We start from the raw sequence: 13,172 nt of genomic DNA on the forward strand, positions 1-13,172 counted from the left end.
AGAACTTTAACCATAATATGCACGATATATAGTGTAAATAATGAAACATTTACCATAATATGTACGATATCGTGGGAATAACAGCACACGATACTCAAACGTTATGGTATCACGGGTTATATTATTCGATCTATCAGCAGCGATTACGAACATAATATCAACTCGCTATATATATATATATATGTTGCGGTTTATAGGCCTAGTATCTACACAGATCAACACATCGATGTTAGAACCAACAACACTGGTTTTTAATGATACTCGTTGATAAAATCGAATATAATAAATATTAAAAGCAATCATCTACTAGTATATCTATTTATATACAAATACATATTTAATCATTTACACATCTTATTTATTGGGTATATTTGACATTATACACATATTCAATGCAATTATAGTTATATTTCATACGTAGATACATACATGTATACATGTATCTAATCCAAGAATCGCTTACATTAGTTTGATTGTTTGAAGTATTTAGTATCAACATTTTAATTCATGCTGATGTTTCTTTTGAAATTCCAAACGTTCTTGATTTACATTATCGTATCAAAATTATCAAAATTTGGCTTGTTGATCCAAAAACTCTGAATTTGTGTGGATTTCAAAACTCAAAAATGTTTTTGTCACACACTATACGTATTCACAGGTTACTTTATAGTGTTTCCTGGGTTTAAGCGGAACTATAGATTTATATTAAATGTACGATGACACATTAAGTATTTATTTCAGTTTAGTTAGCTTGAATCAATTTATACTCTGTTTACATTATGATGCAACTCGGTACCACATAATACGTATTTGTCGACTTTCTCCATCTTGATCCGCCCTATAACAATAATGATCTACTTCATTGTGAACAGTATATACCATCGAGGAAGTTATGCGTAATATACTCGCAGTGACATTATACTTGAGCAAAATATCTAGTAGCGCACATGCATGGAAACGTGCACGCTGTTTTCAACAAATAACATCTTGTCAAGATTAGCAAAATGTAATCTAAGGGATTTTGGACGTTTGGGTCAACGCAAAAAAAGGTTTTACGCAACAGAAGTGCGGTCATCTTCAGCACCTTTCGATCGTAAACATATGAAACAAAATTCACATCATTGCGTAACAACCAAACTGAATATGCGTTCAACTTTCAAATTTAGAACGGAAATTTCTGCCAATTATGAAACGAACTCTAACATTGAAACTTCTATCTTCCAAATTAAGTAATGCTTTTGCGACATTTTTACTATATATGAAAACAATTAATTCAAAAAACATAAATAATACTTATGCCATGTAATTTAATATACTTTGTAGCGATTTAAATGATACCAAATATTAAAGAACATATCTCTCTACGACGATACGTTCATTATTTATCAATACATTGTACATTACGAACACAGCAGAAGCATATACATGTATACATATCTTATCGCTTGTGGGAATTTCATTATATCCTCTATATGCGCGTTTGAACTTTGAGCATGGGTTTGGAAAATTACTAATTTTTAAAAATGGATTCCAATTATTGAATGGATTGGCAAGTCATGCAGCAAATTGACATGATACTTTCAGACAGACAGTATGCAATACAAAATGTTTCAGCTTGCTTTGACAACCCCGATTGCATCAGTAAGGTACACGACTGAAGCGCACGTAAACACTTTCCAAGGGAGTTAACTCCCTTATCAGTATAAATAGCCACAGCTTTAACAATATCGAACTGATTGACTGCCTTATTTTAAAAATATCTTGTTTACATTTAAAATTCTGAACAATTGTTCGTAAACAATTGTTTCTAAACAATCAATAATTCTTACATACAAACATTACATTGTATTATTCATCATGGATTTCACCAAGATCGCAAGTTGTATAGACAGATTCTCTTCTGATGTGTATCTAGGAGTTATAGCAAAAGTATCCTGAACTTATCCATGGAGCATTCATTAACGATTTATATTATCTTTCGAATGTTAAATGCACATTTCTTGGTGTACATTTGATTTTAATTCGGCATAACTACATAGGAATCTTTATGTAGGCATTGAAACTGGACGAAACTCATTTTTTAAATGATACTTTCATTATCCTGGAACACATTAAAGATTAATATCTGTACATAAAAAACGTGAAGTTTAATCAAAATACTATTGTGCGAACACATTGCTACCACAAATATATTAACACATTTCATTTCTTATGTTATAGGCTTTTATGCAGGAAAATGTATTGGTATTTGTAAATAAAATCCCATTTCCTTTAGAACATTTCTCTGAAAGGATGGGGATTGCACAATAACAGCTCTACAAACAACATACCATAATTCTTTGCAATAACATTACATATATTCCGCTACAAAGCGTGATATACTTTGAATGTAAATCGCGACGCGGAAAATAAATGCTTGCTTCAGATTGCTTGCTCTTTTAGAGAAAGTTCGTAAATTTTGTTTTACCAGAAGGTTCGTAGTATTTTAATAGGGGAAATTATGTTTTGATTTTAATGGATTCAACAAAACTAAACTATAAATATTCTGGTTCGTAAAACTAGTATCTCATTAGGTAAAGTATGTTTACTCAAAATATTTATGATCTCTATGTTCACAACATGTCTGAACGACTGCAAAACTTTTAACTAACTGTGATACCTGTGTTTATATCTTCACAGATGTTTACAGAAGAAATTACGATTTTATCAACAAGTAAAGAATTTTTATTATCTTTGATATATCTTTTTAGAAATGATACCCGCACTATGGTGTAGAGTTAACGTGTTGGGGAGTAATACACAATGTAGCGTAGCGCAACTGAGACCGGGAACCAGGTTTGTTGTGTAGGAAATTAATAGACCAATCAGCGTTCGCGTCTCACGGCGGAGAAGGGAGTTTTTTCCAGACGTGTATATATTGCACGGCATTGCATGGTCCACTATTTGCACGATATCGTGTATATAAACGGTCCGCTGTGAATCTCATCGGGAATCTTTTCATTTCAAGTTTTTTTCTCCTAGTAATGTTTTCCATTTAATTATTAATCTAAATCCAGTGATTTATTGCCGTAATTCATACAATATCAGTTGAATATGTGTTTGTCATTTTGAGTACTCATCTCGTTATGTTTTTGAAATAAATAAATATGAGAGAGAATTATAGGGTTGGGGGTAGAGGGGGATAGTTTATTCTGAACTGTGTCCAAAATAAATAATTTGATGGCAGTGGTGGAAAAAATAAATGGTTTGTTTTGTCGAAAATACCCAAACGTCAATAGTTTTGTATTAAAAGTGAAAATGAATAGATTGTTATGGTGTTCGTTAAATAAATAGTTTGTCGGATGCTGCTGGGAAGAAAATAGATTGTTCTTCCAAACCCCCACCTTTCCTCTTCTGCTGTTTTCAAGGAAACTAGACTTGGTTTAGTGAATCAGTTTCATCTAGACTTTCCTAGACATTTAGTATTTATATGTTGTTGTTTTTTAGCCATACGAAATGAAGTTCAACCAAACAGTATTAGTATTGTGTTTATTATTAACAGATTCCTACACAATTACATATATTATTCGGGTACGAAAACTGGCAACGAAAATAAACTGTCAGTAATTTTGGCTCTAACAATACCTCCTTTGAGGTAATGTTCACGAACATTACATGACTATTTAGTATTTCTAATCACAAACCTGTCTGTATGGTATTGTGTCACATCGAAAGCTTTTGACACAGTTTAGTTAAAAGAGTTACGGGACCGACCATTTGGTATTGTTGTGGATGAGTGTTTGTTTGTTTGTTTGTTTATTGTTTAACGCCGCACTCAGCAATATTCCAGCTGACGGCGGTCTGGAAATAATCTGGAGCAGAAATTCCAGTGATTGACATCATGAGCATCGATCCACGCAATTGGGATAAGATGGCATGCATCAACCAAGTTGGCGAGCCTGACCTCCCGATCCTGTTAGTCGCCTCCTGTTAGTCGTTCCGACAAGCATAGTCGCCTTTCACGGCAAGCATGGGTTGCTGAAGACCTATTCAACCCCGGATCTTCATGTTTGTCGGTGTTATGTCATTAAGTGCAGACGCTACAAATGAAGAGTGCGTGAGTGAGTATGGTTTTACGCAGCTTTTAGCAATATACCAGCAATATCACGGCGGGGGACACCAGAAAATGGCTTCACACATTGTACCCATGTCGGGAATCGAACCCGGGTCTTCGGCGTGACGACAGAACACTTTAACCACTAGGCTACCCGACAGCCCCCTATAAATGAAGAGGTCAACAGTGATTTAACTTAGCTAGAAGACAAAGTACGTGATATTTATTCACCGTTACTCAGCCCAGGTGCCTGATGTGACTTTCATTAATCAACAATTGCGTGGATCGATGCTCATGATGTCAATGACTGGATTATCTGGTCCTTATTCGATTATTTACAGACAATGCTCCAGATTAGCTTCAAGTCTTGATCCCCAACAAATAACACTTTTACTCATTATAACTTTCGGAGCAGGTTTGGAACAACCGCTCTGCGGAAACCTTCCTATAGCAGCTATAGTGTATGTGGACTCGGCTTCAATCAGCAGTGTTTGTTTGTTGTGTAACGCCGCACTCAGCAATATTACAGCTATATGACGGCAGTCTGTAAATAATCTTGCCTGGACTGGAGAATCCAGTGATTGACATCATGAGCATCGATGTAAGCATTTGGATATGATGACATGCAAGTCAGCAAGCCTGACCACCCGATCGCGTTAGTCGCCTCTTGAGACAAGCATAGTCGCGTCTTAACATACTACCATTGTGCATGCATGCAGTATTCTAAAAAGCCGACTTATTCAAGGCAAATCTGCTAGAAAATCATATCTATAAATGTGGTTCCGATCTTAACAATATTCTATACATGCTATATGGCGAACCAATTTCAGGCTAAAAAAAACAGAGTCATTGAGTTCCTTATTGAATCTGTACATATACTATCGACTAAAAGATTTAAACAATTCATGCTTTTGTCTCCAATTATGTTTGTTGAAAGACTGTTGATTGCATGTTGTGATCTATTGATAAGACTGTATGCTCCTGGAGTTATTTGCCTATTGATTGTCCATATAACTGATTCGACAACCACGACGATGTCTATGAACGAAGTCGCATTAAGTATGACATTAACGCATTTTGAACGCATACGATTGGAACTAATAAATTACAATAGTAACTAGTTTTGCAATCGCCAATCTTCATGGTATTATGAAGTGTTTGTACATAATATCGATTTCAGGGATAAACCTAAAGATCTTTACACAAATGCATTCTCGTAAACCTTTATTGCATGCAAATACTTTTGCTTTAACGCGATGCATTGATCATGAAATTAACACAACAGAGTATGTGAGTATGGTTTAACGCCACTTTGAACAGTATTCCAGTTATATCAAGGTGTGTCAGCTTGGTGTGGGAGGAAAGCACAAAGTACTGCAGGTCTTAGATGTTTGCCACTTTGGTGGGTATTGTGCTGGCAAACCTAGAAATAATCGGGGCGAACAAAGATTCGAATAACAAATAAAGAACCCCGAGACCATAAAACTTACAACCAATGCAGAGACGGTTCCATGAACTTGAAAGTATGTGTGCTTTGTATGTGGTGTGTGCTTTGTATGTGGTGTGTGTGTGTGTGTGTGTGTGTGTGTGTGTGTGTGTGTGTGTGTGTGTGTGTGTGTGTGTGTGTGTGTGTGGTGTCTGTGGTCGGGTTTGTGTGATGTGTGCGCGCGTGCGTGTGCATGTGCGTGTGCGTATGCTACTATGAACTGATCAAGCATTTCCAACCATCCCTCCTACTATTTAATCCTGGGTAATTGGTTTGTTTATTGGCTTCCTCAGTCGTTAATCCTTCACCCACTGTAACAAATTCTACACCATGTTCATTATTTCGTCTTGCTTGATAACGGTATAATGATCTCTACCGAAACGTCGCTATTATATATTTATTGAGAAGTTGTTATCTATAATATTTTGGTCTACTTTGTCAATGCCTATCAAACAATTGACATATGCTAGGTCAAGCCTGTTAAGTATCAGTACTTTTACGCGTGCGTTTAACACAACTCACTCACACACTCTGAACTGTGACAAAACCTTTGTGTCAACTAGCTCAAACTTGTCTTGTGGCATTATCTTTAGTTGATGATACAAATATACTGATATGTGGACTATTATTTGCTGAACTTCCAGGACGAAAGAAGTTTCTATGGGCTTTGAGCATTGGTCTAGTATTGTTGAGGGAGCAGACTGAATGTCACTTATTCATACTTTATTATTCATGGCGAAGATGGAACTGGTATCACCTTAGCTGGCCAAAGACCTTGGTTTGATCCTTGTGGTTGAAACAAAAAGCAAAGTCTAATATTAGTGTCTTTGGATGAAAAATAAAAATCTGATAAAACCTAATGAACTTCAATAGAATTGAGTGAGTGAGTGAGTGAGTTTGATTTTACGCAGCTTTTAGCAATATTCCAGCAATATTACGGCGGGGGACACCAGAAATGGGCTTCACACATTGTACCCATGTCGGGAATCGAACCCGGGTCTTCAGTGTGACGAGCGAACGCTTTAACCACTAGGCTACCCCACCGTCCCCGGTGAAATGGAAATACAGGAGTTAACGTAACTCGACCCTCATTGGTTTTCTGTTTAAATTACGTTAAGCAAGTGTATATTATCTTTATACTCGTGTCTCGCAGTCAACATTCGCAAATATTTACACCAACCCCTACACATATTTTATTTGACGAATTGCCCAGAAGTTTAAAGCACATAACGCAGTAATTAAATGCTTGTTGTTGTTGTTGGTTTGTTGTTTAACGCCGCACTCAGCAATATTCCAGCCATATGACGGCGGTCTGTAAGTAATCGAGTCTGGACCAGACAATCCAGCGATTGACATCACGAGCATCGATCCACGCAATTGGGATCGATGACATGCATCAACCAAGTCAGCGAGCCTGACCACCCGATCCCGTTAGTCGCCTTTTACGACAAGCATAGTCGCCTTTTACGGCAAGCATGGGTTGCTGAAGACCTGTAATTAAATGCCTTAAGAAGACGACCATACAGCTGGAGTGAGTATGGTTATACACTGTTTTTAGTAATATTCCAGGAACCGGCTTCACACGATTTACCCATGTGGAGAATCGACGAGCGAACGCTTTAACCAGAGGGCTAACTACAGTTGCATTGACTTCCTATTCGGTATTACAGTAAAATAATCTATCATGTTCGATACAGTCATACATAATATATAATACGTAATGAGGTTGCATCTGTATTTAGTCAATCAATATTTTCCTTTCCGCGCTTAATTACCGTACATACATCAATAGTTAAGAAGAAAAGATAATAGTTTATCATGTCATTTCAAAACACTGCCTGTTTAGAAGCTGTTGGAAAGGGCTATACTGCGCGATGCTTAACGTGCTTGTATTAGGGTTCAGTTTCGTGAGCCTTGTGGGAGGGTATTGTCATCCTGGTGATATGGCGGGGAGGGTTGCAGGGGGTGCTTCCCTGTTCTATCAGTACCGCGGGTCAGACGTGTACAGGTGCGCTAGCGACTGTCTCAGCTTCAAAGTGTGTCAAGCCTTTGATCTGCGACGGAGCGACAGGGTGTGCTCCTTATACGCGAAGTCGACAAACGAAACGGAAGTGGTGATATATGACGACTACGTCTACGATGACATCAAGAACTGGTTACAGGTAAGCTGACAATGGTCATACTTCTGTATCAAACTCTTTGTTGTCTTGCTCAAATGTCAGATGGGTGATGGATGTGTGTTTTGGAATGAGAACGGGGATGGGGGTATGTTGGCTATCAGATGAAACCCGGGATGGATGGTTGTCGTGAGAGATTCTTGCTAAGGACAAAAAAATATTGCATAACTTAATATTTTTTAATATAATATATAATTCTCTGTTACGCATGAAGTGTTCCTCTGTCATATGTTCCCCTGCTACGAATGACGTGTTCCACTGTCATATGTTTCCCTGTTACGAATGACGTGTTCCTCTGCTACGAATGACGCGTTCCTCTGTCATATGTTTCTCTAGATCTGTTACGAATGACGTGTTCCTCTGCTACGAATGACGTGTTCCTCTGTTACGAATGACGCGTTCCTCTGTCATATGTTTCTCTGTTACGAATGACGTGTTCCTCTGCTACGAATGACGCGTTCCTCTGTCATATGTTTCTCTGTTACGCATGACGTGTTCCTCTGTTACGAATGACCTGTTCCTCTGTCATATGTTTCTCTGTTACGTATGACATGTTCCTCTGTTACGAATGACATGTTCCTCTGTCACATGTTCCTCTGTTACGAATGACGTGTTCCTCTGTCATATGTTTCTCTGTTACGTATGACATGTTCCTCTGTTACGAATGACGTGTTCCTCTGTCATATGTTTCTCTGTTACGTATGACATGTTCCTCTGTTACGAATGACGTGTTCCTCTGTCACATGTTCCTCTGTTACGAATGACGTGTTCCTCTGTCATATGTTTCTCTGTTACGTATGACATGTTCCTCTGTTACGAATGACGTGTTCCTCTGTCACATGTTCCTCTGTTACGAATGACGTGTTCCTCTGTCATATGTTTCTCTGTTACGTATGACATGTTCCTCTGTTACGAATGACCTGTTCCTCTGTCATATGTTTCTCTGTTACGCATGACGTGTTCCTCTGCTACGAATGAACTGTTCCTCTGTCATATGTTTCTCTGTTACACGTGAAGTCGTAGACTGACGTGTTCCCCTGTCACAATTGACTTGTTCCTCTGGTTCATGTTCATCTGTTTACGTGCAGTTTTCCTGTTTTCAGAAGGTCGCGGGTCAATGTGCAGGGCATTCCTGTCCTCCGCAGACGCGGTGCCGAGTCAGTAGGACCAATGTCCCTATCTGTGGTATGGGTGCTTATAGCTGCGGTTGTCGTACGCCTTTATCCGTTCACCATAGGTTAACAGTAATATTGGGTCTACGTATCGACCCATTAGAAATGTCTGCCAATGCTAAATGTTCACTGTTAATTTACCATCGGTTACCAATCATAAAATAATTTAAAACCTACATACCTACCCCTTACTAATCCTTACCCCCCAAGGCATATAATATAATTTATTTAAAAGTGAGTGAAAAAGGAAAACATATAGACCAGTTGATAATAAACGATGAACAGACGAGGTGAGGGATCACAACCCCACCCCACCCAACCCCACCCCACTCACCACTCCCTGGGTTCGCCTGTGCCTTAAACTGTCATTTGGAAATAGTTGGCCTTTCATTTTCGATATTTCATCAATCTTTTAAGAAATCGGATTAAATAATAAACATTATCTATGCTACTGAAACACAAACAACACAATTATGTAGTCCCCGTAATAAAAAATCCTTACATGTTACTTGTTTTCCAAAATATGCTTTGATGATTCTCAGAATACAAATCGTTGTTTTGACAGAGGACTGGGACCCTTGCCTTGTTCAAGGACGCACAAGGTACTGTCTTCGTTTGATCCCTCTTAAGAACAACAGAAGCTTGGCGACAGAGATTTGCGCTGCGCAGGGATGGCACCTGTCAACACTGGACACCGAGGAAAAGAATAAGCTTTTCAAAGTCTACATTGGAATAACTGGTTTGTTGACTTTTTATTGACACGCACAGAGCAGTTAGAGACCCATTACATTATATCTTTCAGTGGCATTTTAACATCATTGATTTTCCAGTGTGTCATGTCTCCATTCTTGTATCCTCGTTAGTTGGTTTGGCTCTGTTTTCCCCACAGCTGCATTGGATCTGTTAAGGGCCCGTCATTACATGATATTCCTACATAATGTACACATGAGCATTAATTAAGCACGGATATGTGCTACAATATAAAGTGACTGGTGTGGTTCATTATTGGAGGGGCGATGGGGTAGCCAAGTTGGTAGAGCGTTCGCTCGTCACGCCGAGGGCCCGGGTTCGATTCCCCACATGGGTACAATGTACGAAGCCCATTTCTAGTGTCTTCCGACGTGAATATAAAACACTATAAAACAATACTCACTCAGTTTGTAGGAGAACAATCGTTCTGCACACGAACCAGATACCACCCAACACCTGTGCCTTCAGCTAGAGCACCGTTTCTTTCAAACTACGGATAGCACCACGTGGTATAATGCTATGCATATTTACGAATCTTTATGGATATTTTGGCCATATATATCTTCGCTTGTCACGACCTTCGCATAAGTCAACACATCGACGAAGGCAATGTAACTATACGTTATCTGCAGAATCAATATGAACACTTTGGCCATATATAATCTTCACTTCGCTTGTCTCGACCTTCGGATAATTAAACAGATCGAATGCAGTGTTACGTTACAATACCTGCAGAGTATTTTGCAAAACCCCAACACAAACGGAGAGAGAGAGAGAGAGAGAGAGAGAGAAGAGAGAGAGAGAGAGAGAGAGAGAGAGAGAGAGAGAGAGAGAGAGAGAGAGAGAGAGAGAGAGAGAGAGAGAGAGAGAGAGAGAGAGAGAGCATCTACTCTTGATGCTGGATTCCCAACTATTAATCTTTATATACTTATACTCTGACACAAACATGGATACAACTAAATTAGAAACTGGAAATTCCCTTGATAATTGATTTTTACCTGTAGAACACATTTAAGAGAGAGTTTGTTAATTTTTTCCTAACATTTCAAATCCTGCCTCTTACGAAGGATTAGTCAACAAACATTGGATGTCCTGAGTACTGAGTTAACCCAGTTTTACTGTACTATACCATTCATTTTGCATTACAGAAAACAGCAACGTCAATGTGTTTGTAGCAGGCAACGAAGAGGATGGGACTTGGCTGTGGAGCAACGGTCGGCCGTTGGAATATGGTGACTGGACCCTCAGTCAACCAATCACAATCCGCAACAAGGAGAATTGCATCGTGGCGGGTGCTTTAGGCTGGAGATCTAGGTTATGCACAACTTACGTCAATCACGTGTTGTGCGACTTGACATATACTGTATGAATAGCATGTATATTCTATAGCCACCTTCAAAGGGGTTAGGTATGGTCCAGATTGGAAATAGATCAATTCAAGTTATTCAAAACCGGTTTTGTTTTTCAGTTAACATGTTTTTATCGTCCAAAACTGGCTCGCACAGGAGATATCGCTTGGGTGAGACACATGTCTACACAGATATACATATCATATACAACAACTTTTATGTGAGGAGTTGTTTGTTTTACTCTTGTGATTTTTGAACTCGACGTACCTCTAAAATCTGCTGACACCATATTTAAACATGTACTCATACCACTGGTGATAATAAAAATTAAATTGATCCATTGATTAGCTACATCTTGTTTTAATACTACATAGTAAATACATCTATGTCGACAATATGTTACCTGTTTGTCACTCATATTTTTTTTCAATATGTTGATCATTTGAAACATCCTAATCAAATTAAAACACAATATTTATCCACACTACAGATCGTGGGAGAGAGTGAATGTTGTGCAATGCTACAGTCAGCAATATTCCAGTGATAAACCCGTGAAGACCCGGGGTAGAATTACTGAGATTATGTTAAACACTACTGAGGTCAGCCGGTTTAACATAATCTCAGCTGTGTTTAACATGATCTCAGTAATAATGAACATAATCTCAGTAGTGTTTAACATAACCTCAGTTGTGTTTAACATAATCTCAGCAGTGTTTAACATAATCTCAGTTGTGTTTAACATAACCTCAGTTATGTTTAACATAATCTCAGTTATGTTTAACATAATCTCAGTTGTGTTTAATATAATCTCAGTTGTGTTTAACATAATCTCAGTATTGTTTAACATAATCTCAGCAGTGTTTAACATAACACCAGTAGTGTTTAACATAATTTCTGTTGTGTTTAACATAATCCAGTTGTGTTTAACATAATCTCAGTTGTGTTTAACATAATCTCACTAGTGTTTAACATAATCTCAGTTGTGATTAACATAATCTCAGTAGTGTTTAACATAATCTCAGGAGAGTTAAACAAATTATCTGTTTAGTCGTCCTCACCAGCAATCTCCTGAACGCCGAACACTGCGGAAGATTGCCAAACACTGCAGAACATTAACGTTATAGTAAGGTAATAGTAAAGTGTTCTCATATCAACGTCGTTATTAGTACTGTATATTTGTTTTAAAAAAATACATATCAAGATAACTGAACTGCCGGCTAAACGAAAGAATACACCCATGTTTGATGGTTATTAAAAATGCAACAAACGTTTTCAGCCAAGTTAAGTTTGATACCGTTTGTAACTTTTTGGTCAAATCCAACTTTCAAGTGTATACTTCATTTTACCAGGCAGTTTATGATCATTTCACAGATGACTGTATGGGTGATACAACTATATCTATAGGTGTAAATGTCGATCACCTGTCACTGGGATTCCGCTGGGCAGAGTTGCGTCCCTTGGGCAGGCCAGAAATAGTGGGTTCGAATCCCTGATTCGCCCTGATTACGTTTCTGGGTTTGTCAGCACCATCAGTGATAAACACGGTCACTGGTCTGCTAGTCCGAGACTAGTAAAATCTAGACACACCAGTTGTGATATCCGAAAATATTACATAACCAGAGAACTACTCGTGCTAAATAAACTGCGGACTAGTTTGATATGACCAATGGCGTGGTTTACTGCTTGGATGAGTGAGTGGGTGAGTGAGTTGGATTTAACGCCACTTTTAACAGTATACCATTTATATCACGTCGTGTCAGATTAATGTAGGAGGTAAAAGCCCAAAGTGATGTGTCGGTGAAACCCAATAGCACGGGTATGGTACTGACAAACCTTGAAAAATAATCGGGGAACCGGGATTCGAACCCACTATCATATGTTTCTGGCATGCCCAACGGACGCAACTCTGCACAGTGAATCGCGGCGCTTTAGGCGACTGGGCCACCCGTGCCCCCAACGCTTGGATGAAACCGACGAATATGGATATGGTCAGGGGTAGACAATGTCCATGCTCGTAGGTTTCACCCAAGTGGTAAACGTCTCATCTTCCAGTGGCAAGGGAGTTACCTGACTATAAAAGTCCAGTTCCCGAACAAGGCTGGAATTTCGTGGCACGATCATAGTGCCACCAGTGGCTTTTACGAG

The 13,172-nt window shown here is 38.5% G+C and overlaps 1 protein-coding gene across 1 annotated transcript; it reads left to right on the forward strand.

Annotated features, from left to right (window-relative positions):
* The first annotated feature begins 7,427 nt into the window (after positions 1–7,427).
* Positions 7,428–11,339, forward strand: LOC124139361. Its single transcript, XM_046506364.2, has 4 exons — positions 7,428–7,741; positions 8,860–8,941; positions 9,494–9,667; positions 10,827–11,339. Exons 1-4 carry the CDS (start codon positions 7,454–7,456, stop codon positions 11,045–11,047), a joined length of 765 nt encoding a protein of 254 aa, XP_046362320.2. The 5' UTR covers positions 7,428–7,453; the 3' UTR covers positions 11,048–11,339.
* The last annotated feature ends 1,833 nt before the right edge of the window (positions 11,340–13,172 follow it).

The sequence above is a fragment of the Haliotis rufescens genome, unplaced genomic scaffold (assembly GCF_023055435.1).
Source record: "Haliotis rufescens isolate VD_foot unplaced genomic scaffold, xgHalRufe1.0.p SCAF_8, whole genome shotgun sequence".
In the NCBI taxonomy this organism is placed as follows: domain Eukaryota; kingdom Metazoa; phylum Mollusca; class Gastropoda; order Lepetellida; family Haliotidae; genus Haliotis; species Haliotis rufescens.

What these genes read in the sequence shown, in the direction of transcription:
- LOC124139361 (XM_046506364.2), top strand. Translation starts at nt 7,454, where the DNA reads ATGCTTAACGTGCTTGTATTAGGGTTCAGTTTCGTGAGCCTTGTGGGA. An exon ending in GACCAATGTCCCTATCTGTG is followed by an intron (nt 8,942 to 9,493) that starts GTATGGGTGCTT and finishes TTGTTTTGACAG; the next exon opens with AGGACTGGGACCCTTGCCTT. An exon ending in AGTCTACATTGGAATAACTG is followed by an intron (nt 9,668 to 10,826) that starts GTTTGTTGACTT and finishes TTTGCATTACAG; the next exon opens with AAAACAGCAACGTCAATGTG.